Source organism: Rhipicephalus microplus, chromosome 9, assembly GCF_043290135.1.
Source record: "Rhipicephalus microplus isolate Deutch F79 chromosome 9, USDA_Rmic, whole genome shotgun sequence".
NCBI lineage: Eukaryota > Metazoa > Arthropoda > Arachnida > Ixodida > Ixodidae > Rhipicephalus > Rhipicephalus microplus.
In genome coordinates, this window is record NC_134708.1 from 127,948,311 (window position 1) to 127,974,556 (window position 26,246).

Sequence of the window (26,246 nt, forward strand, 5' to 3'; positions counted from 1 at the left end):
TGCGTCGGAGAAGTCAGCTGACAGGGAAGCGACGAGGTGGTCAAAGTTGTCATCTCCGCAATCTATTGTACGTAGTGGCCTCCTGGAAAGGCACTCTGCAACAGAAACTTCGAGCCCACCATTGTACGAAATAGGAAACAAATATTCTTATAAAATAAGGGTTCATCTAGCGAGGCATCCGTGCGGGTCACGAAGGTTTAACAGCCAGCAGAGGGTGGTCTATGACTATGGTAAACGGGCGACAGTAAATGTTGGAGTGAAACCATTGCGTGACAAATACTCCAGCGGGGCATTCCGGATCGGTTACAAAGTAGTTGCGTTCGGGCTTGCTAAGGGAACGGCTTGCGTACGCTGCGACATGTTCTTTGTTGCCAAAGCGTTCAACGAGAACAGCCCCGATGCTGACACCACTTGCTCTTGTGTGAATCTGTGTTGGCGACAAAGGGTGGAAGAGTTGGGGTATTGGCTATAAAGTTAAGAGAAAGTTCGGCTAGCGAAAAGCGGCATGACACTCAGGATTCAATTAAAAGAGAGTGCTCTTGCGTAGGAGATTCGTCAGGGGGTCCCCGATATCGAAAAACTCTGGTATGATCATCATCATCAGGCTGACTTTGCACACTGCAGTACAATAGTCTCTCCTATGTTCTGTCAGTGAATGAACCACCAGAAATATGAGCAGTGCTCTACGAAGCTACGAAGCTGTTTCCCAGATAAGGAGGTTCAAATGATGCAACGGCTGCTGTCTTGTGTGGGTGTGGTCTTGTGCCATTTTTATCCACGAGATGTCCTAACACTAATGTTTGACCCTTGGCAAAATGACATTTTTTTTTAAATTGAGCACAAGCCCTGCCTTTTTCAATGCAGTCGAGCACAATATCCAGACGAGTGTTGTGCTCCTGAATTGTGCATCAAAAAATCACGAAATCATCAAGGTAGCACATAAAATATGCCATTTCAAACCCCGCAGTATAGTGTCCATGAGTTTTCCGAACTTCGCAAGCCCGATAAATATTCGGAATTTCATAGCAGCAGACAAAATTACGACGCAAATAGGGCACATGAAGTATACCGCATTTTTTTTTGTCGAATCGACCACCTGGAGTTGTTAACATAACTGTACACTGCATATGTTGAATTATTGAATACTGTTACTCGATATGAATTCCTTCCTTTCCTCCTCCTCAGAGCAAGTTGTCTAGACCTAAGGCTATCACGTTTAAAATGCTGCAGACCAGGTATTATCCAAGTCTCTGTTTCCTCACTATGGTCTCCTGAGAGGCATTTGAGTCTACTTATCCTGATTGTGGGGTGGTTAGTAACTTAAACATATGCTTTCGCGACGCCCCTCGTTACGGGGCCTAAGTCGACTCACAGAGAAGGATTGGGACTCTGCCTTACGAAGTTCACAATCGCTACACAACCACGGGCTGTCCTCAGAGCCTATACGATGCGGCGGTGAGGCTAGGCGTTTTCGTTACTACGTGGCTGCGGCCCGTGACGTTGTCCTATAAGAGTAGCGCCTCTCAGTACCCAATAAATTTTTGTGTCTGTCCGACTCCTTTATAGTGTCCTGAAACGCAAAAGGCGTCATGTCTTCCTTATAGCATGGCCGGTAATTTTCAGAGGGCGAGCAGATACTTGACTTGCAAGCAGGGAACGCGGGGCAAAGGGGAAGCGAGTGCCGGAGGGCTACTTTAGGGACGAAGCTCCTTAGGCTGTGGGCCTTTCCTCCTCAGTAGTGGTTGCAGTAGTAGTAGTAGTAGTAGTAGTAGTAGTAGCAGTAGTAGTAGTAGTAGTAGTAGTAGTAATAGTAGTATGTAATCACCTTTACTTTATGAATTGCCTAATAATGGCATTGTGTGTATATGTTGTTGGAAATATCACTGAATGGCGTTAGTGGTTCTCGTCCAGTAGACGATTTTGTATAGTTGACGGACGGACGAACAGACAAACAGATGGATGGATGGAGGCCCGGATGGACGCATGGACGTACAGACGAAGGTGTGGACGGATGGAGGAATGGACAGATGAACGCGCGGACGGACGGACGCTTCGCCCCACTCATCATCATTCACTCCGTAATATCATATAATTTTTTTATTATAGGGATGGTGCTATGACCGAGACTCGGGCTGTAATCACCGCCTCACGGGGTGTTATAGTGCTCAAAAAATTATGTATCCTGCTGAAAAAGTTCAAAATAACGCAGTTGTCACAACAGAGCATTGCCACGTAACACTTTCTCCACCCACGTCCGGATATAAATGGTGGCGTCCACACGGTGAAACCATCCCGCGAACCAAGATCATTGCGAGACGAAAGTGTGAGAGATAAAAGACGCCCTCACGCAGCCTTATTCGTGTTTTTGCCGAAACTCAGTGGGTTTACCATACATCGCCAGCCGTCGCCGGCAATCACCAAGTCCCGGGTTCATCTCATGCCAGCAGAAACTTTCCCTTTGCCGCCTAATTACCGTAGTTTGGTTGGCATAGTTCCTTGCAAGAAGTGCTTCATAAATGTTTTGGTGAACCGCGGCATAAAGTCTGTTGTTGGAACGTCAGCTAGAGCACACAATTCATGATAAAATATTTTTATAAGCTTCCATTTTCCACTTTTTTCACTTTCGGATTTCGTGTTGAAAGTGACACCATCCAGTTTGTATTCGCCTAAGAGTACTCAAAGGCAGAAGGCGTCCTGTTTTTCTTCATTTTTTCATCTGAGTCATTTATATTGAACCTAATGTTCAGCAACACCTCACACTAAGCAAACAAAGTGGCTTCAAACAACTGAGGCATGGTCTCACTGAGATATTTCGAATTCATTGCGCTTGAACGCAGTGTCCGTGAGGTCAAGTTATGGTGATTCGTGCACACGTGTTTAACGTGCGTTATTTTTGCATGAGTGTGTGCTGACTCCTCAATGCACTAAAATACTTTAACGGGCTGAAATACTAAGAAACCACAATTTGATAGATTCACGCATGAGAATGGTGTATTTTGTTTGTTTTTTTGCATCAGAAAACGGACGAAATCGGGACAAAATGCTACTGCTATACGTTGACATTAAACCGGGAAACCTGGCCGGAAAGAAGGAAATGTATGCAGGCGGCGTCAGCCTGGCACAGAAACTCATGCTTCACCTTTGGAATGAAGGTTAGTATCAAGAAAGCCCTGTTTTTTTTTTCTGCAATGCCAATAATAGGCTTTCGGGCTTTAGTATTTTACGTGATTTTTTGGTAAACGGTATGTCGATAGAAGGTGTTTATTCATCGTATGGGGAATGAATGCGGGAGAAACGGGTGATATGCCCGCGAATACCGCACTGTAGCAGAAGTTCATTAGCCATAGCGAACGTCGTGCAGTACATCCGGATCACTCCAGCCTCCCGGTTTCATGCCGCGCCTATCAGCTTGCTCCTGATTGCATGCACCTAGCCAAAACGGAGTTCGAAGTCTCACTCCGCGAAGATGACACCCGTACCTCCAAAGGCCCATGGGTCTCGCCACTTCTCCTTGTCACAAAGACCGATGACTGGCGTCTCTGTGGGGACTACCATACATTTAGAAATAAAATAAACCGGACGGCTGTTTTAGCTGTTAATAGATTTCACTGGAGGCATAAGGCGCCTTGACGTAAGAATGCGTTGTTGTCGGGGCCTCACCTGTGGACTGCAACCACAATTGTTGCGCTGGCCGAAACTCACCACATCAATATGTACACACTAAACGAAAATGACCTGAAATAACCTCAAAAACTGGGTAAACCATTTGTCCTCTAGCGCACTAGCTTTCCTGGTTTTTTTTTTTACCACCTACTATCGAGGTAAATATTTACTCTCGTGCTAACTGAGTTTTTGAACGTAGGGAGAGTAGTAATTATTTACCCCAGTGAGGCTTTGAGCGAGTATAGAGAGAGTAAACTTTTACTGCCTTCACAAGGTTTTTGAGGTGACTTCTGGGAGTTATTTCCGGTGGTAAAAAAATAAAAATTGACGGATGCATTCGCCCAGAGTCGACAAATTTATTAAATAGCAGAATTGGTTGAATTTAATAAACGGCAGAATTGGTGACACATAGATTCACCTACAGCCAAACACGCACACACAACAAATGCAGAATAATACACCACTCGAACAGATTTCAAGCGTTGCTCAACTACACTTTGACAATCCAGTATATATAGGCACGACTTTTGACCAGCCCTGTAGTACCGGTAGGAGAGCTCTTTTTTTGCATTGATTAACAACAACGGTTGAAGGTGCAAGCGTAAACTTAAGGTGGGCTGCAGGGCACTAAATGTCACACCGACCTTTTATAGTAAATCTACCCGATCTCACCTTTTTGAGTATCCAATAATTACTTGGCACACCGGGCTCATGGCCCCACGCGTGTTAGCACTGCTGATGCACAAGTCTATAAAATATACCTAAGTACGCACAAACCATGGTAGCTCAATGATTTTCATTGAGCGACGGTGCACAAACGCCGTAGCAGCACGTATTCATCACAACGGGCGTAGAGGAGCGGTGCACGCCTGCACACAAGCTTCTTACCGACGGCGTACTAGGCCTTTTCGAGGAGCACGGCTATCTGATAAAACATAGCTGGGGATCACAGAACACATATCCTGTGCGAATTTGGTCGTCATTTCAGACACAAATGAACACGTGACCGCTATCTTACGGGGACGGGGCAGTGTATGCATACTTCCAACGAAAGATCACCGTCCGGGTTTTCTTCGTGCTCACCTGCAGCCACTTGTTGGTTCCGTCTGCCTCGTATCGGCTTCGCGCTACATGTTTGAGAACAGTTGGTGCATGAGATGGGCAATTCGGGCAGCACTTTACTCATGCAGACATCGCCTACTGTGGAACAAGATATATGCGATGCTTCTTTCACCTGCCACGGCGACACACTCCCACTGGTCACTGGCGGCCGCGTCTCGGTGCCGACGACAGAGTGAAGCATTTTGCTTATTGCTTCTCCAGTAGGCAAGCACGGACGATGACACCAAATTTATTTTGTTACCACTGGCAGATCTTCACGATTCGGCTCGGAAGCGAGATATCCGCGACATGCAGGTTCGGAGGCGCTCGGAAGCGCACAATCGCTCGATGATGTAGGAAACACGTCAGATCCATCAGCCCAACGAGACACACAGATACCGAGCTTCTTGCACCGTCTGTCTCCTAGGCCACCGCTGAGCAAAAGCCAACAATTTGCGAAAATATGCAGGACAACTTTCCACAGCAGGTTTTCTTTCTTTTTTTCCTTCTTTTGAGATCCCCCCCCCCGTCTTTTTTTCTTTTTCGCTCACAGAATGCTGTTTTCGCTTGTTGTGTTTATGCTGCCCCCAGTTCCAGTGAAAGTGCGTTGACTCGAGGTCAGTCCTGAGGCACGGCGATACCAAAAAAAAAAAAAGATCTGTGGTCCTCGCGTACCTTCATGATTCACTGAGAGCGTCACAATGGGGGGCGTGGGGCAAAAGCCACCGAAGCAGCTGCACCTTGCAGTCACGTGGTAATAAACTCTGAAACGCAGGTTAAAAATCACGTGATAGAAAACTCCCTACGTGGTAAAACTGGATTTTGACATCCTTTTACTACTTGCCTGAGAGGTGGTGGTAAAACTATGTCATGTACCATCTTTTACTCCTACACGAGGTAGTAATTTTAAACCCGAGAGAGTTTTCAGAGTTCATGAGCCGCAGAAACCCCAAACTCGGATAGTTTTTGCTTACAGTGTACGTTACATCGCACAGCAAGTCTTGGGCGTTGACGAGTACAGAAACATGGCGACGAGGCTCCTCGTGTACAATGAGGTGACTCGTAGTAAAAAGATGAGCAGGCAATTATATTCGTGGCAAACATCGACATCTGCGACCGTCCAGGCGTGTAAACTTTGAAGTAATGCGGCGAGTCTCCAGGGCCTAAAGACTCGACAGTGCTTTGTCAAGTTGGCCACACAATAAAGACTCTGCTTGCCAATAAGGAAGTGGTAAATGCCTCCCGCTATCCCATCGAGAATGTGGCCAACTTTGTCTCCTTCCGTCATGTGGGCATCTCCAGACTGGCACGATTCCCATAATTCTCCAATATTACTTTGCAAGTCTCACCCCACTTGACCTCTCTGTGACAACTTCTCTACGTTTCTCTGTTTCATCTCGGGGTCTCCAAGGCAAGTCTTGATCTCCGTGAGTTGTTTCTAGGTAGTCAAAATGTCCTCCGGCTTCGTTTGGCAGTAGCTGGCTTACCCCGCACCTCAACCACAAGTGTGAAGTGTTTATTTACTGCACGGAGAATGATTGCAAAAGGTACAGCCCCCAGTGAAAAACAGTCAACCAAGCCATTCGCAAACCAGTGCAGCTCCGCTCTTGTTCTTTTTATCTGTCCTTTGATTGAATAATTCACTGTGCTCCAATACCCGCAGAGTGGCAGCCATAGCTCAAATGGTCTGACAGCAAGCCCGCCTCACCGAGAGAATCTATTCTACACGTTGCGTTATAGATTGTGGCAAGGCCTACTGTCGGCTTTACTAACCTTGCAAATTCTACCATTTAAATAATGTGCTCAGTTCCGTCTTGATTTTTCCCCCTTTGGCGCCTTCCGCGGTACGTAAAAAGAAAAGTCACAGTTTCAACTCACGGGCAAAGCAGTATGTATTCAACAGCAAGACGTCAGAATGCAAAAAGAAGCAAAGAAGCTAACATTTTGCCTCAAGGTCTGATGTGTAACACGTGTGTAATGCAATACGACCACTAAAGAAAGCGAAGTAGTTCGCGTGTTCTCTTTCGCTTCAATGTGGAGTGGTGAGAGCACAGCAAGTAAAAAGGTATCAGCCGTGAGCCAGCCACTCTAGAGGTACAAGGCACGCACGGATGCGAGCAGCCACGCATCTCGTCCGGTAAAAACGCAGACGTCTCCCCCTTTTCAAGCAGCTATCTCCATGAGAATTATACCCGACGAAAAGAGAACGGGTTGATTCCTTTCACATTAGCGCGCGGTCAGTTACGCACAATCGCTATAGTGGCCAGTATAGACGCCTCGCTTTCATCTGTGATTGCATATCGCTTCTTTATTTTCAAGACATGCCACATGACATACCAGTATTATTATTGCTACTATAGGCGAGAACATTTTGCTCCCACAAAGATTGGCTTCCAAGCGTGTGGTGGCACAGCGCCTTTGACAAAGAGAGATTATTGAATGTCTGAAATAAGTGATTGTTCAATTATTTTATTTTGTGCTGGGAAAAAGTGATCCACTGATGTTTATTGATGTACTCAAATGTCTGAGTACTCTCTCATCAGCAAGGTTGAGTTCATCTTCATCAAAGGCACCTTGACATCCTGGGCTGGTTTGCTTTAGGAGGGTTAGTATTTTATAGCGAAAGCTGTTATGAGACCACAACACGGATCACGTGCGCACCGTAGTGATCCGCCGCCGACGCCGGTGTCTGTAACCACTATCGCACGAATAAAAAACGAAGTCAACAAAAAAATATTGGCAGAACCCACGTACTGTGGCAATCCATGATTTGCGAAGCACAAAAGAGAAGGTTCATATGTCACATTAAAATGAGCACAACGTCATGAGGTGGGCGTAACTTATGCCGCACTTGACTTCTATGGCATGATTATCTTGTTTAGATGTGTCATTTGCTTTCGTTGTTCAAGTCACAATACCAAATTTCGTATATGTGTGAAACAGCCTCGTGCATGCCATGAGCGTAGTATGTAGTCATGTTTTAGATGACACGCATATCATGATTACTATGTTTGGACGTGTCATTTAACTTCATAACCTAATCACGTCATGTGATACAAAATTTGGTATATGTGGAGCTAGAGAACTGGCCATGAGCGCCCTATGAGCGTAGCATGTAGTCAATTTTTACATATAACGCATGTCACGATTATCATGTTTAGACGTGTCATTTACCTTCGTCTTTCATTCACGTCACATAATACCGAATTTGGTATACGTGAAGCTGGCGAAACGGCCGCGAGCACATCGTGAGCGTGGCAAGTAGTCATGTTATTATATGACACGCATCTCATGAATATCATGTTTGCAACTGTCACGTACCTTCATCTTCCAAACACGTACCGCAATACCAAACTTGATATATGTGAAGCTAGTAGAACCACCACGAGTGCACCATGAGCGTGGCGTGTAGTGATGACTAGTCATAACATTAAAACATTTGACATGCTTTTCATTATTTCTACATAAGGATCTGTCACATATGTTCGCCATGATGTCATGTCGTACCATACCAGTTTTGTAAAATGCCATGTGCTCGAAACCGCCGCAAGTGAAGCAAGAACATGAAATTTAATCATGGCATTCATGACATATGTGTCATTATTTTCATGTTATGACTAGTTGGTTATGCTTGTCATACAGTCATGTTATGCCATATCAATTTTGGTATCAATACCATTATCTAAACGGCCAGGAGAACTAAGTCGTTGGCGGCTAGACAGACAGACAGACAGACAGACAGACAGACAGAGACAGACAGACAGACAGACAGACAGACAGCGAGATAGATACATGGATAGATAGATAGACAGATAGATAGATAGATAGATAGATAGATAGATAGATAGATAGATAGATAGATAGATACTCTCAAAGTCGCTGAAGTTCGCTAAGAAATGCTTCGCGTTTAAAAAATTGGCAGAGCCCACGTACAGTGGGAATCGATGATATGCGAAGCAGGAATGAGAAATGTTGATATGTCACTTTAAAATCAGCCCAATGTTACGAGGTGGAGATAAATGATGCCGTACATGACTTCCGTGTCATGATTCTCATGTTTAGATGTGTCGTTTACCTTTGTCATCTATTCACGTCTCGTGATACCGAATTTAGTACATGTGGAGCTTGCGAAACGGCTGCTACAACGCTATGAGCGTGGTATGTTGTCATGTTTTTACATGACACGCATAACAATATTATCATGTTTGCACAAGTAATATATTTCGTCGTCCATTGACGTCTCGTAACACAAAATTTGGTATATGTGAAGCTAGCAAAACTGCCGCGAGCGCATAATGAAGGGCCCAAAATACCCAAATGTAGCAGTGAGGCGTGCGCATGCTGGGCACAGCGACGCTACGTTAGCAAAACGCGAGCACAGTCTGACGCCAGGCGCGACTAGCGTCCATCGGTGCAGCCTGATGGCGACCGGCGCGATATGCGACATGCTGCATTTCGCGCCAATGTCTTAGAGTAACATTACTTTATGCCGATGCGTTACCCAGACAACACTGTGTATCCCTTTTTTCGTGACAGAGGGACGCCGAAAGCGCTGAAACGCGCATGCGTCAAAGCAGCGCAGCGCGGAGCGCGTCTGCGAGTATATGGCACGACCGGCGCCTGGCGTGGCAATGCCGGCGTGAAGCGACGAAATGAACGCCGAGGGGGGGGGGGGGTGATTTTAAATGAAAAGAAGAGAAAAGTGAGCACCGTAACTGTCTCTCAGGGGGAGGACACCTCAGCAGTTGCTCACGAGAGGTGGGAATACAGGAGGGACTAAAAGGGTAGGATTAAAAGGTAAAGAGATTGAGAGAGAGGAAGGAGAGAGCGAGGCTGGCGAGGCGCCGGGACAGCGAACAATGGAAGTAAGGAGAAGGTAGGAAAGATGGACACGGTCGTAGGAGTGGGAGGAGGGGACACCACTCGGCGGGAGCTCTTGTCGGCGTCAGGAGATGACGTAGGGCGAGCCCTGTCAGCCAGAGCTGCGCTGTCGTCAGAGATCGCGGGGGCTCAACCAGTCGACACGAAATCCAGCGAGCGAGTGAGGAACGCAGGCGAGCACACGCACCGCGTCACGTCGAAATGTATTGGCGTCTTGACTTTGGCAGGTAGTCATGTTCTCACATGACACAGATCTCATGATTATCATGCTTGCACCAGTCACATGCCTTCGTCAGCCATTGGCGTCACGTAATACCAAATTTCGCATATGTGAAGCTGGTGAAACGGCAGTGAGCGCGTCATCAGTGTGGCATGTAGTCGTGTTGTTAAATGTCACGCATGTCGTGATTATCGTGTCTGCATGTGTCGCTTACATATGTCCGTTGGCGTCGCGTAAAGCTGAGTTTGGTACAAGTGAATCTAGCTAAACCGCTGCGAGCGCATCCTGAGCGTAGCATATAGTCATGTTGTTACATGGCATGCATCTCTTGTTTATCATGTTTATCATATCTTTGCCATCCATTCACGCCCCGTAATACCAAACTTCGTATTAGTTATGCTAGCGAAATGACCGCCAGCGCATCCTGAGCGTGGCATGTAGTCATGTTGTTACGCGACACGCATCTGATCATTACCCTATCATGTGTTTACCAGTCACATACCTTCGTCATCTATTCACGTACTGTAATACCAAATTTGGTATATGTAACGCTAGCAAAACGGCCGCGAGTGCATCATGGGCGTGGCGTGTAGCCATGTTGTTGCATGACACGCATATCATGATTCTCATGCGAGATTTTGTCGCTTGTGGTCGCCATGCCATTATGCCTTACCATACCAATTTTGCAACATATCATGTGAACAAAACCGCCGCAAGAGCACCAAGACCATGGAATGTAAATCATGACATTCATATCATGATTTTCATGTTACGACTAGTCAGTCATGCTCATCATACAGTCATGTTACGGCATACCAAGTTTGGTGTCGATACCAATATCGAAACGGCCAGGAGAGCTAAAGCTCGTAAGCGGCTAGATAGATAGATAGATAGATAGATAGATAGATAGATAGATAGATAGATAGATAGATAGATAGATAGATAGATAGATAGATAGGCTCAAAGTCGCCTAAGTTCGCCAAAAAATGCTTCGCATAAAAAAGCAGAGCATCCCTTCCCGTGGCGTCTACACCCCTATTGCGAATGCATGTCCCCTCTCGCGTCGCAACGCCGACGCAGGCAGCGTCTGCTATTGAGTTTCTTCTTACTTACACTTTGTATTTTCTATGTTCGTCCCCGTTTTTGTAGCGCTAGTATACATTCAAGATCAAGTTTCTTTATTGAAAAATCCGGCTGCTGACACTGCAAAACCATTGACTGGGGACCCCGTACGTATAGGCACTGCATACTGACCCCCAAGGTAGTACCAGTGGAAGATTTTTCCTGTGCGTTGTTGAAGAATAAAAGTTCGTAGTGTGCGCGTTAACTGAAAGCGGGCTGCGGGTCTTTGTGTCCAATGGCAGTGTTCTGTTTTTCATTGCTCATTAACAGTGATTTGAATGTTCCAGTAGGAAACACAAGTATATCAATCCAGGCTTTGTGACGCCTCATATTTCGCTCCTGTGTAACGCCGCGATGAGAGCCGCAGCGGCAAGGCCGCCACCCGCTTCTTCGCACCTACATGTGGTTCCCTTTAGCGGGAGATTGTGCACTATTTTTAATGACGGTAGTCTTTCTTGGGGACCTTTGACAGAAAAATTTTGGTCTGTCTGTCTGTCTGTCTGTCTGTCTGTCCATCTGTACAATTGTCTGTTTGTCCGCCCTAACGATACCTCAAACGGCACTCAACGGCCAAACCCATCTGCGGCGCCCACCAATATTGCTCAAGGTTTAACGTGCATAGCTGTGCTATTTTCAATTGAAAAGCAAATATTGCGCATGTCTGAGGCGCAATAACAACATGTCTATGTTTTGTATGTCTGCCTTTATACCAGAAGAGGACACACACAAAACACTCTAAGGACTGTAGCGTTTAACGCGCTGCGCTGACAGTGCAACGCGATGCTCAAGAAGGTGTTTCCAACGCTTTGCTATGACGGCATGGTCGTGGCACCTCCCAGTAACTTTCCATTCTACACTTTATCATATCCGTGACTGGCGCGCATCTTTTCCCGCGGTCGCGCATAGCTTCGTTTTCGAAGATAACTGCCAGATGGCGTTCGTGTTTAACGTGCCTAGATGCGCTTGTTCACCTTCGCTACACGCTCGAGGCACTCTAACGCAGCGCCTTCAGAATACCATTCGCCGATTTTCTTGCGCAGGACATCAAATAAACGTTTTGTTGACTCTCTCCAGACGCAAGACTGTCGTCTTTCGACGACATTTACAGTGTAACGTGTACATTCGGGCCAATTTTTTTACTCTTCTATTACCGCCTTTTCACCGAGAAGAGTATTTTTAGTATTGTGTCAACCATACTTGAAATGAGGTGAGGGCCGCGCTCATCATTTTAATAGATTTTTAGGGGCGAAGCCCTTTATAACGGCACCTGTTCGTCCCTCGTAGCCGTTGTAGTGTGTAACAAGTATAACATTTTTACCTCCAAGGTGGTGCCGGTGAGAGATTTCTTCTGTGCGTTGTTGAACAATAAAATGTAGTGCTCAATGGGCATGTCAATAGCTGTTAAGGGGGAATGAGAGACAGGAGCATAGGTCTTTTAGTTAATGCGCACGCTGCAATCCCCATTAGCAGCCATTGGCATGAATATGAGCGCTATCTGACAAGAAAGGGTTACTACGTTATACTCGCTGGGTGTAACCTCCTTAGATTCAGAAAGGTTTAGCGAGCGTTGAGCCGCAGTGCCATGAATACAATGAACTGGTATATACCATGAATGAACTCGAGGTGGTTAAAGGTGGGAAGTAGTTACGAAGCGCAAGCCGTAAGAAAGTAAAAACCGAATTCTCCTGTGTCTTATTTTTCATTAACAGCCATTGGCATGTACATTGAGACTGTCTGACAGGAAAAGGTTGCTACGTTATACCCGTTGGGCGTAACCTCCTTGGTTTTAGAAAGGTTTAGCGAGCGTTGGGCCGCAGTGCCATGAATGCAGTGAACTAGTATATGCCATAAACTCGAGGTAGTTAAAGGTGGTAAGTAGGCCCGAAACGCAAGCCGTGAGAAAGTGTGCGTGTGCCACCTCTCATTTAGTCCTTAGAATTTCAGCTGGATGGCGGTGCTTCGATATGGAGAATATATACGAATTTAAATTCTTGCCTTTCGGTTTGTGCTCCACGCCCGTGACTTTTCAAAGGCTTATGGACACGGTACTTTCGAGATTGAAGTGGAAGACGTGCCTAGTCTATCTGGACGACGTTATAGTGTTTTCGACCACCTCTGACGAGCATCTCAAAAGGCTGAAAGTTGTTTTACGTGCCATACGGTTCATGGTCCTAACATTGGAACCAGAAAAGTGTCATTTCTGTTTTCACGAAGTTCCGTTTCTCGGTCACGTCGTCAGCAACGCAGGCGTCCGGTCCAATCATGAAAAAATTGCCGCCGTCGTACAGTTCCCAGTACCCTCCAATAAAAAGGCTGTCACACGCTTCCTGGGCCTTTGTGCCTATTATCGCCGGTTTATCGCAGACCTCACCCGCATCGCGTCGCCACTAACTCGTCTCACAAGCGACGATGTTGCCTTTGAGTGGAAAGAACAGGAGGCTGCCTTTAATCACCTGCGTCAGCGTCTTCAAACGCCCCCGGTGCTTGCCCACTTCGACGAAGAAGCCCCGACGATGCTTCACACAGACGCTAGCCAATGTAGGTCTTGGGGCTGTGCTTGTGCAACGGCAAGAGGACACAGAAAGAGTGATCGCCTACGCAAGCCGAACGCTAACTTGTGCAGAGGCTAACTATTCAAAAACAGAGAAAGAATGCCTCGCCGTAGTATGGGCAGCACTGAAATTTCGCGCGTACTTGTATGACTGGCACTTCAAAGTTATTAGTGACCATCACTCCCTTTGCTGGTTAGCTAATGTAAATGATCCCACCAGTCGATTAGCGCGTTGGAGCCTAAAACTGCAAGATTTTGACATGACGGTCGTGCACAAGTCAGGCAAGCGACATATGGACGCTGACTGTCTGTCCCGTTCACCTACTGAGCCGGCAACCCTACCTGAGGAGGAGGAAACGGCATTTCTTGGTGTCCTCGACACGACCGCCATTGCGCAGCAACAACGTGACGACACTGAGTTGCTTGGCTTAATTAACTACTTGGAAGGCAGATCTCGGAAGGCGCCAAGTGTTTTCGCAAGAGTGTTGTCATCGTTTTGTTTACGGGGTGGAGTACTCTACAAAAGAAACTTTTCGTCGACCGGATCCGCCTATCTGCTCGTCATACCAGCACCTCTTCGTACCGAAGTACTCAAAGCGTGCCACAACGAAGTGACCTCTGGCCATTTGGGTTACATGAGAACGTTGGCCAGAGTACAGCAAAGGTATTACTGGCCGAGAGTAACCGCAGCCGTGAAGCACCACGTTCGTAATTGTCTCGACTGCCAGCGACGCAAGTCACCACCAACTAAACCAGCTGGCCTCCTGCAACCCGTGCAGGTCCCAACAGCTCCATTCTACCAGATAGGCATGGACATTTGGGGCCCACTACCTACTTCTACTGCAGGGAACCGCTGGGTTATCGTCGCGACGGATTATCTGAACCGTTATGCCGAGACAAAGGCTATCCAGAGAGGTACAGCAGCGGAGGTGGCAAGATTTTCCATCGAAAATATTGTACTGAGGCATGGTGCACCAACCGTCGTGATCACAGACAGAGGAACCGCATTTACGGTAGCTCTTTCGGATCACGTCGTGATGCTGAGTGGAACAACGCATCGTAAGACCACCGCCTACCACCCACAAACAAACGGGCTGACGGAGCGTCTGAACAAAACCATTGAAGACATGCTTTCGATGTACGTAGACGTTGAACACAAAAATTGGGATGAAATCTTGCCATACATAACCTTTGCGTACAACACGGCCAAGCAAGAAACGATCCACATGACCCCGTTCAGCCTCGTTGTCACAGAACGAGCGCTCAAAAACGGGCGTGCCGCCAAATTGTCGCGAAGAAACGCCGGAGTGACGCCGCGAGGTCAAAAGAAAAAAAAAAGAAGAAAACAAGCTCCCCGGGTGCGCGCTTCTCCCCTCGGAAGCGTGGCTTCGCCGACGAACCTCCTCACCCCACATCAGCGGCCGAGCAAGCACTCGAAATTTCTAGATGGAAAGGGGCGTGTTATGCCGGGTTGAGTCATCTGTCGGGGACGGCCCTCGTACAGTCTCGCGCTTTTCCCCAGCCTTCGCTGCGCACCGCGTCGACGAAATGATGAGAACTTTCTGGAATCTCGTGCGGAGGGTATTTAATCGAGCAGCCGAGATGAGAAAGCAGGAGAAGACGGAAGTTAGCGCCAGAGCGCGTAGGGTATACCGCCGTGTAGTCGGCGAAGGTTTTGTCCGTAGAGACACAGCAGGAGAAGATGATTTCCACCTGAGGGGTGACGACTCGAGCTACAGGCAAGAGTGTGTGTTTACCGCTATCGAGCGAAGACGCGTGGCAACAGCTGCGTGTGTGAAGCCGACGTGTTTCCGGCGAAGAAGTTTGAAGCTTGGAGAGTGGCCTATTGAAGACGTGAGGTTTCCTGGAAGAGAAACTTTGGCGAGGTTTCCTGGAAGAGAAACTTCGAGGGCTGCGGAACGACAACAACGCTGGACTTTGAGTGAGTGATTCTCGGAAGAGTATCATCTAGACTTTTGTTCCAAGAACTTTGGACTGAACAGGTTTTCTATATCTTTAGTCTTTAAGTGTCCTGGTTGTTCAATGCACACGACTGCATTGTAGTGCGTATTGTTGTCTGTGTCCGTTGTTTCGAGTGTGGCTGATTGTACTGTGTAGTACGTTGTTTGGTGTGTGACATATTGTATTCAACTATTGTGGAGTGTGCATACTTGTGTATTGTTTTGATCTGCCATTTTTGAGAATATAATTGTTGTTTTGTTTATCAACTCTCGGCTCTGACTTGTTCTTTGGGCCACAGCCGGCGTCCGCTGGCGCGCCAAAAAGGACCACTTCTAAATTGTCCACGCTTTCGTGGTGCGGTTCGGGGGGCCGATACTTCGGCCCTTGGAATTAGCCCGGCAATCGCCTCCCTAATTAACGGGACCTGTGTGACACTCGTTCATGGATGAGAAGTACGAACTATGTAAGATGCGATGCTACCGCACGAAAGAAACGACATCGACCCAGACGCTAACACGTTTACGGAACACGCGGAAGAAGCTAGACAACTGGCACGTTTACGGATACGCCGGCAGCAAGTGTACGATGGAGGCCACTACAATGCTCACCGCAGAGCAGTTGTCTATCAAACTGGCCACAATGTATGGGTTTGTACACCCGTACGGAAACGAGGACTATCAGAAGAGCTGTTAAGAAGATACTTTGGGCCATATCGAGTGCTGCGACAACTGAGTAACGTCACTTATGAAGTGGTTCCCGACAATTCGTGTAGTACCAAGCGTCGCCAGCACCATCCTGAACTCGTTCACGTAGTGCGCATGAAGCCTTACGTCGGCGAGTGATTGCGTGAGACTTTTCTTTAAAAAAACTGCATTATTGACTTCGAATCGGGTCGATGCTCTTTGAAAGGGAGGCCAATGACCCGATTCTACATGTGGACAAAAACGATGATGAGGGGATGTAGCGGACACCAGGTAGTGGGCCTCTGTCTTGACTCGAAAACGAAGAAGAAAATCTTGCGGCTCAGCTGTTGAGAACACGCTGCTTTCGCTGCCTCAAGGCATACTTGTGCTTTGTTCACGTTTTACTGCGACAATATGATGAAAAGATGCGAGATGGTGGTACTTGAAGTGTTGAATAGATGGACGAACGGACACACAGACAGATGCATGGATAGACGCATGAACGGACGCAGGGGAAGATGCATGGACGAACGCAGGGAGAGACGCACAAACAGACGCACGCACGGACGGGCGGATGGACGCAAGGACGTTCACACAGGCGGACTCATGGACGGACAGAAGCAAGAACGAATGGACGGACGAATGTTTCGCCCCAATCTTCATCATTCACTCCGTGGATATGCTACCATTTTTTTTCTCTTTCCGGCTGGCAATTATTACCACAGGAGTTGACGTCAATACTAACCCCCTTGAAACTAACACGCCATGGCTAATAAGGCGCCTTTGGTCCTCCTATCAAAATGTAACCCAGCGTGTCTCAGGCACTTCCACCCTTGTTGCCTATACCACAACAAAAGAATTAGCGTGATATCTGTCACGTACATAATTTTCCGTCTCGGATAGAATTACTAGAGATGGTGTAGTGCTACTTCGCATTGTACTGATGAGTGCCATTTTAGGGGCGAAGCTCCTTAGGGCGTGGGCTGTGCGTCCCCTGTAGCCTGTATGTAGCCACCTCTAGTTTAGTTCTTGCAGTGTTCACTAGATGGCGGTACCGTCCCCTGTATATAGCCACCTCTAGTTTAGTTCTTGCAGTGTTCACTAGATGGCGGTACCGTCTCCTGTATGTAGCCACCTCTCGTTTAGTTCTTGTAGTGTTTACTAGATGGTGGTACCTGTAGCTGATGATGAAAAGATGCAAGATGTTATAAACTAGAAAGCGGTACTTGTAGTTGATGAAAGACGCGAGATCTCATAAAACAGGAATGATGTCACATATGGCGCGTGTCATTGGTTGAAGGCAATCGTTCGATTTAGTGCGGCGACGTACGCTAGGGGGAGCGATGTATTAAAATCGAGTGGGCAAAATGTACAGAGGATTCATGGTTTACCAGGTTTACCTCCGGAGCTTCGCCCACTCATCATCATTCACTTCGTGGATATGGCGGAATTTTTTTCAATGATGTTAGACTCAAGCACGAGTTGTTATTATTGAACAAACTTACTGAAACACAAAGGATGCAAACGTATTGCCTAGATATCGACTCAAAATTGCGAGTCGGAGTGTACTCGCGTCTTGAAGAAACAACAGAGATGACAAACGAACACAAGAAATTTACGGGAAGACAAACAGCGCTGCACACCGAATGGAAGTTTTATTGGGATTTAACGCTCGAGTTCTTATGGCGGCTTTGCATGGCAGGACTGTGTAGGCAATCTTCCAGTCATCAGTATCTTGGGCGTTTGACGTAGTTCCACTGAACATGCTTTCTCACTCAGCAACTTCTGCTTGCAAATGATTGACAATTTCTTTTCTTGCTTTCGTATTCGTCTTGTTAATCTTTCTTGCTATTTGTAGTTCAAAATGTTTAGAGCAGGAGAGAAGAACAATATATGTACCTTTCAGTGCGGACACGGGTTGCTTGAACGCTGGGTGAAATGCACATAGGTGGCGTGGCTCTCAGTTGCAGCACCTTGCCGTCTACCTTGGAGTCGTCCTGCTTGAAACCAACTATGTGAATGTCCGACTCCGTCGCAGTTACTGATCTACACCCTGACACACAAGACTACTCCGGTAACATTAAGCACGCCCACATAAATACATCACAATAAACATTTTTCTACCTCGTAAGAAAGCGTTCGGCTACTTCTTTTCGTTGTTACTGGCACTGGTTCGAGCCAGCGCCACGAGAATTAGCCGTGATTTACTGATGTGCAGCTCCCCCCCTGTAGCGTCTGAAAACTGCACATGTCATGGATTTCCCCTTTGAAAATGTCCCCAATTGGCAGGCCACACTTCATAATTATTCTGTGGCCTCAGCTTGAGCAGCCGTCGACGGCGTGCCTCCCACGTTAGGAGAAGAGGCGCATGCTGGACGGCCTTTTTTGTAAAAAAGACGGCCGGCTCAATTGAGCACAGTTCCCGCAGCGCTCGTCGACTGCACTCGTACTCGTACGCAGAACACAGGACGTGCGGAGCAATGTTATTCATTTGGGCTTTACACAAAATTTGATGGCCTAAAACATGCCGGAGGAGGTGTCCATATAATTTATATCCCTACGAAAAAAAAATCGTGCCTCTTGGATGACCTTCATTCTTGCTTTTGGACGAAATGAACCCACGTGACAGCTTGAAGGGGTTCCGACATGAAATTTCGCTGCTCAGTTAGCACGCGATATCGATTCCCATGAAAACGCGCTTTTAATATGCAAAATATTAACAGCGAACATAGCTAGGAAGGTATTATAAATCAATTTGGAAGTATGCGTGAGCGATCGACTCCCTCGCGATATTGAAACCCTCAAAGGTGACCCTTCGTGACCCCCTACTTCTCTCACGTGACCACGCTGCGACAAGTCATGACGACGTCATAGCCGTCATTTTTATTTTGCCGCCTTAGCTGCAGGAGGGTATAACTCGACAGCTGCTCGCGAGTCCATGGCCGTGGCACACGCTTTGAAAGTCTTGTGTTTGCGTTAGGCTAGTTTGCTGTGCCATTAACTTTTAGAAGAAACTTCTCAATTTGGACCGTGTGGAAGTGCGTCACAATTCTGTGTGCTTACGTGTTTGAAAGTTGCAATCACCAGTAGGTGAAACAAAAATTAACGCTGGTTGGTAATGACAAGCTGATAAATAATTATTTTCAGCGCTGCAGCAAAAAAATGTGTCGTTTTGTTACTGACAGGCTCCTACAAACACAGTGCAGCTGAAAAAATGTGAAGAAATTTTTCCCATCAGAAGTCGTTACCGGCTAGCGTGTAAGACTGACAGTGTGACGGGGAATCTGCTAATCCACCCCAGCGGAAATGTATGGAGGAGCAATTGAATGATCGTAAAAAAAGATTCTTCAAACAATTCTGAGTGAGAAAATGTTCAGAATACTCTTAAAAAAGTTAGTAAAAATAATTTTAATTATGAGCAAATAGTTAACAACAGCTGCTTCTAGCTTTCTTGGAGCATTACTAACTTTTTGCTGCCTTTTTACTTTCTACGTTAGCCGACACTTTGTAAGTTGAAACGGCTACTACCTCTTTCATACCGTTACTAACTTTTTGCCATGCACCTGTTAAAGGAATGTCTTAAATGAAATTCAGTACTTACGATTACAAACTCTTTGCTACTTATATACCACCATGAGAATCCAGTCGAGTTCTTTGCGACGATGCCATTAAGCTACCTCGTATTGAGATTCTACATTAGGCAATGTTGCGGTCTTATAAAAAGAAATCGGCGTGACGTATTGTACCTTTATTGTAAGTCAAACTCTACTTGAACATGCGCATCTCATAAATTTATAGAATATATCAATACAAGAAACTGGTCATTGACATTTCGGACTCCTCACCGGCCTCAGCTTCGTTACCCAGACATATGGCTATATGTATACTCTTAAAACGACTCATAAACTGTGCGTGTCGCGTCGACACGTCGTTTTCTTGGTGTGCTGTGTGATTGGTGGTTATGTAAATTTCAACGTTATTCCTACTTTGGCCCTATCTTTAAGTTTGTGCTGCATTAAATCGGTGCAGTAAAATTTGAGGACACGGCCTCATGAAATGTGAGGCTCACGGGACGGCTTTTTGTTCTTTCATAGTAGACTACTAGTACTCTAAATCGTTAACAACATTTTCTAAACACATTTTCCTTCAGAACATTATGAGAGGGGAAGAAGTTGTTTTTGGACCAGTTGGTGCCTTAGTTTATTGAACATTTCGTAACTGGGAAATAGCTAGGAACATGGAAGCGAGGGGGGGGGGAAGAGAATAGTGGGCAGCATACTACCAACTGTTTGTCAATTGCCGGTGCAGTCTGAAAAACAGGTAAACTTCCACACATGCGCAGTAGCATGGAAGAGTTACGACCACTCCGTGGTAACGACAAGCATGTTGTCACGGGAGCAATTCATTAAATAAGGGCAACTCAGATTGACAGAGTGCAATAGATGTGTCACTGACACAAGCAGACCCATTACTTCGAATATGATACGACTATAGTATATTGTTTGCTGTTCTATCTCCGCTTTTTGCGGGTAAATCTAATTGATTGTTACTCCTTGTCCCGTGTGCCTTCATATAATGAGCAGGGCCTCAAGCGTAATGTGGTGTACGACATTTGTATAAAAAATATTCCATTTGTTTAAATTATTTTAAGTGCATCATGAACTGTTCACGATAGCGTTATGCCATGTTTTTCTTTTGCATCAGTGCTTCCCATTTCTGCTTAATTGTATAATTTATACATGTTTCAAAGCCTGTTGAACAGTGCTTGGGTGGTAGGACCATTGTCAGGCAGTTAATCTGCCTTTAGACGTATCATACCTTCACATGTAACATTTTGAGATGTAACGTAAAAAATGAACAATGTTATTATTGTCATTACTACTACTACCATTTTGCCGATAATCGTAGCTTGCTCAAAACGTGACACTCACGAGCATGACCTTGCATGCGCAGGAAGAGGCATGTCAACACTCTCACCGATACTACTGGCATGCTCTCTGAGGGGGTCGCTAATAGGCTCAAAAAGGTGGTCGCTAGGTTTGTAATTGCTGTTGCGTTTTCCGGCCCGAATAAACTGGCGTACTTATGCCGACAAATATCCTGTTCTAAGCAGCAAGGATGGCAAAAGAGGCACATGATACGTTTTAGGCGTTGTTTGGAAGGTTAAGTTTACGCAATTCGTCTGAGCTGTGGCAAGTCTTACATTGGACAAACGGGATGGTGTATTAACAAGCGCTTCAAGAAGCTTGTCAAATAGTTTCAGTAACAGTAATGGTGCGCATCTTTCTGTTCATGTTAAGTCATCCTTGTGTGTGTCCTCCTCAGCTACGAAATGCTAAGCAAATTCTGAGCGTGATTACCAAATATATATAGTTATGTAATTGCTCGGAATTTTGACCGGTGTACGAGCGAGTGATTCGTGAGGGTAAAGGATCACTGTTACGATTTTTTTCTTCTTTTTGGTGGTGTTGGAATATAGTAACCGTCACTATCGATTTTTATTTGTTAAGAACAAGAAGGGTTAGTAACCACTACTATTACGCTTGCAACAGTGAGGAAAATAAGGGTTACTAACCTTTTAGTTTTTAAGTGCATTTCACTAACACTTTTACTTTCTAGGACTTTTACTCACTGATGTAACATGTAGTTAGTAAGCAGAAGTTCATAAATACCACCTCTTCCTTTTTGAGAATGAATCTTCTGCTAACTAAATCCAATGTCATATGTCACATTGGTGGGGACAGTAACGCAAGAGGCAACGTAATAAGGAAATGCGTTATAGCCGCATCAATAAGCTGCTCGACAAGTTCCACATTGTTACTGCAGCGAAACTAGGTCTCTCTTTCATTCGAAGGCTCGGATATTTGATAATCCGAGCTTGTAGTGAATATAATAAATTGATTTGATTGCATAGTACATCACCGAGATGATAATTAATGTCTTCGTATCACATTAGCTTTGTGCAATAATAAAGACAGACCTGAAGTAGTCTAAATGTTCGTGCTACAGGGGTGAATTGATTTTCTTCATTATTTCTACCAATGGAAGAAACAATCCACTCATCTGGCCATGTGGTCGTGAAACAGTGTATAAGGGAACACAAATATTTCCCTTTGTGCTTGCACAGACGTTGTGCAGTTCAACAACCTCGGTGTGGAAAAACTAATGGTATATGTAATGCACTCCGCACCACGTACTTGGATGACAGAGGCTGAATTTGGTGGGAAATTGTGACGGTGCCATCGTCGAATCCTTTTCATCATGCACGCAATTGCCTTGAGGCGCAGTGAATAAATTTGTAGGCCACAACAGCGAAACAAAGAGACGGTGGTACAATAACCGCACAAGCACGAAATTCAAGCCGTAGCTTCACGAGCCGCCGCCATGCAAGAGCTGTCTCCATTTTCTGCACTTGCGGTCGCGTACGCTTTTTTTTTTTCGAGCCATCTGAGTGAGATCGCTACAAGTTCAAGGCCGCAACAATGTGCTGAAGTCACGCTTTTGCAATGTCATTGAGGTACGCTAGAGACGGGTACACGTAGCATGGCCCTGTCAGCGTTGAAACTCTAAGCCTTACTGCTCATAGTGTTTGATTGTTTCTCGGGGATTGAAAAGCGAAATTCGTTTGATACGGAGCTTGGCTTGTGAAGGGTAAGTTAGGACTTAAGTGGTGAACTGAATGACGTGAATAGTGCAAAGGAGCAAACGCCAAGCAGGGTTTCCTTCTTTTGTGGTTTCTCTACTGGTCAACTAGTCGTCTTATAACACTAATCTGTGTTTGAATACTGCATTTTTGCAGCGAAAGCTGTATGTGGCTAGGAGGAACACAACCATCTGTCACGAGCAGTTTCCATTGGTTGTGTTATATGTTACGCCGTTCACAACGTCGTGCCCAAACACGCGCGCCATCAGCTGCGCTGTGAGTGATGTAAGACGTCAATCCCGCCGTCCTGAGAACGCTGGAGTTTCTCCCGAAACCATCCACAAGGGTGTGCCACGGACAACTCTATAGGAGCGCGGACAGTTTAAACGTGGAAGCGCTTGCATTCGTCGGGCGATGGTGCTGTCCGGGCACGAAAACAGGCCTCCGAGGTCGAGTGATGGCAGCCACTGCGTGCCGATGATCTGGCAGCCTTCGAAGCCGCGCTAAATCACGAATGGAAATTTAAGCGCTGGTGACGGGCGTATCCTGCAAACCACGCCGCTGGGTTAGCTCACGATGCCAAACGCTTGCAACAACACCGCGCTGTTGTGGCAAGGACAGCGTGACGATTGCGGGAGAGCGTTCGCCGGGGCAGACGCCCGCTTTCGGCGGGAGTTTCTCCAGCGGCACAATGGCTATGGCTGCGACGTCTGTGACCACCTGTGGTTCGATAACAACCTTTGTAATTAACTCACTGCGAAGCACATTTCGCCGCTCATTACACATCTCCATGACCGGCCTCAAAAGAGGCAGAATCTGCGGCATGTGAAATAAACAGTGCCGAAAACCCAAGCCAAACGTGTGTCTAAGCACATTAAAGAGCACGAACATGTAACCAGTAGTTGTGAAAGCCTTCAGTGCCTTGTCGGGTTGAACCTACCGCTAAACAGCGAGGCCGCACGTGTAAGCTTTATCTCATTAAACATTAGCACGGAGTGCTTGCACGGTGATGTTTTCAGTGTGTTCTTTCTTTCTTTCTTGACGCTAAGAATCAAAAGCTGGTGCTGATCAGTCAGACCAATATGTGCCATGGGGCGTCCAAAAATTGAAATTATAACAGCTGCAATGTTTTCCACGCTTGTGTTTCAGTTCCACCCAATCGCATGGTAAACGTTCTGCTGTCTGTCTACAGTTTAAAGGAAACGGAAGTTTTCAGGGGTGCGCTGCGTACGCTGTCTACGGCTGAAAACCACGCCGACCTTCTTGAACATGTTGGTAAGTAGACTTGTGAATGCACTGTTCCTTCGAATGGGGTGACAGTTTCTTTTTTTATGCAACCACGTAGGCATCCCTTTTATATGCACCGTACGGCTTTCAGAAAACCTGTTTTATACTTCTCATGTCATGGCTGCGTGGTTCTGACGAGTTGCGGAAAGCTTGTAGTCAGTTCGAGCTCCTGTTCCGACATCAGTGCTTGAGTGGTAGCGGAATGCAGTAACACCATTGTGTCGTGTTCTACGCGCACACAAAACATTGTTAAGCCCTACGCAGAATGTCGATTCGGCGCCTCTAAAAATGTCATGTTGACGAAAAACTAATTTGTGCCCAAGCACGTGAAACATTCACCCGCACACCCAGGCATCAAGCACGCAGAGCGCTGGAGTTTCCCCAGCAGCCCAGCGGCATCACAGTGGTTGTTCTCGAATTGTTTTTTTAAATGTTCTACAAACTAGCCCAACAACAACTTCTTTTATGGTATGTTTGACGTGAGGAGATTTAACTGCTGAAATCAACCTTTGTGGAACAATGTAGGTAAACAAATATCTGAATTTTCATGTACACAAAATGAGAGGCTGTTTGAAAGGCGAAAAGTTATACCTTAGAGGAATAGCCGAATGGTTAGAACACAAATGTACACAACCACCTCAGAATACCTAACCAACACCTTGTCATGTGTTTTCTCCGGCAACCGCGTCCCTTGGCTGTGGACGACATCATCCAGTTTTCAAAGAGTTCATGGGCGTCACCGGTGATGTTAGTGAACAAGAAGGATAGAACTTCACGCTTTTGCGTAGACTATTGCCACTTAAATAAAACCGCAAAGAAAAACGTGTACCCTCTGCAACGAATAGACGACGCCCTAGATATACTCCACAATGTCAGGTACTTTTTTTCGATAGACCTTAAGACTGGCATATGGCAAATCGAAGTAGATGAGAGAGAGAGAGAAAAAAGACTGCTTTCATAACACTAGACGGCCTTTTCGAGTTCAAGGCCATGTCCTTTCGTATTTTCTCAGCACCTGCGACTTTTCAAAAAGACATGCAAACAGTCCTGTCTGGCTTCAAGTGGCAGACTTCTCTCGTTTATTTCGATGGCATCATTGTGTTTTGTTCGAGTTTCGACGAACACCTCCAGCGCCTTAGTTCCTTACTTCAAGCGATCAGGAGCTATGGGCTCACCCTAAAGCCAGAGAAATGCCACTTTCTGAAAAAGGAGCTACTGTTCTTGGGTCACGTGATTACAAAGTTTGGAGTGTGCCCAGTGCCGCAGAAAACAGCTGCCATCGCCGCGTTCCTTCCACCCACCGACAAGAGGGCCCCGCGCCGATTGTTCGGCTTTTGCGCCTATCACACACGATTGGTCATGGATTTCTCACAGACCATGAGCCGCTGAAGCAGCTTAAGAAGGCCGACGAGGAATTTAAGTGAGGAATGGCGCAAGTTGAAGCATTTCAGAAACTGAAACAACGCCTTCAGTTTCCTCCAATACTTGAGCATTTTGACGAATACGCCGATACAGAAATCTACATCGGCGCAAGCAGCATAGGTCTCGGTGCGGCTTTTGTGCAAAGACCAACAGAGAAGAAAAGGTTATAAGGTATGCTAGCCAGTCTCTATCGAAGGTAGAAAGCAAGTATACTACAATAGAAAACGAGTGCTTTGCCATCATCTGGGCTACATTAAAGTTTCGCCCCTACCTCTACGAAAGGCTCTTTCAATATGCGAGTAGTTTTGGGACGTTAAACCCCACATATTAATCAATCAATCTAAATATGCGAGTGACCACTACGCCTTTTGCTGTGTAGCTAACTTAAAAGAACCTTCAGGTCCTTTCGTACGATGGAGTCTAAGACCTAAAAAAGTCAACGTTACCACCGTTTACAACTCCAGACGAAAGCACTGTGGTGCCGACTGCCTGTCTCATGCCCCCATGAACCCCCACCACAGTATGACTAGGGCAGTGACTACGTCTTGGCAACCTTAAGAGTAGACGACTTCGCCGAACCACAGCGAGCTAATCTTGAAATCAGGGGCCTTGTAGAATAACTCGAGGTGAAAGCTGCCGTTGTTCCAAAGGTTTTCAAATGGTGACTGGCGTCGTTTGTATTGCAATTTTCGTCAAGAAAGTCTTCTCGCT

The 26,246-nt window shown here is 46.2% G+C and overlaps 1 protein-coding gene across 1 annotated transcript in view; it reads left to right on the top strand.

Annotated features, from left to right (window-relative positions):
• The window catches only part of LOC119165529 (dermonecrotic toxin SPH-like), an 82,292-nt gene that overhangs the window by 4,251 nt on the left and 51,795 nt on the right, over positions 1–26,246 (top strand). The window contains exons 4-5 of the mRNA XM_075872923.1: positions 3,018–3,152; positions 23,976–24,101. Coding sequence (XP_075729038.1) covers positions 3,018–3,152; positions 23,976–24,101 — 261 coding nt within the window. The remainder of the gene's footprint in view (positions 1–3,017; positions 3,153–23,975; positions 24,102–26,246) is intronic.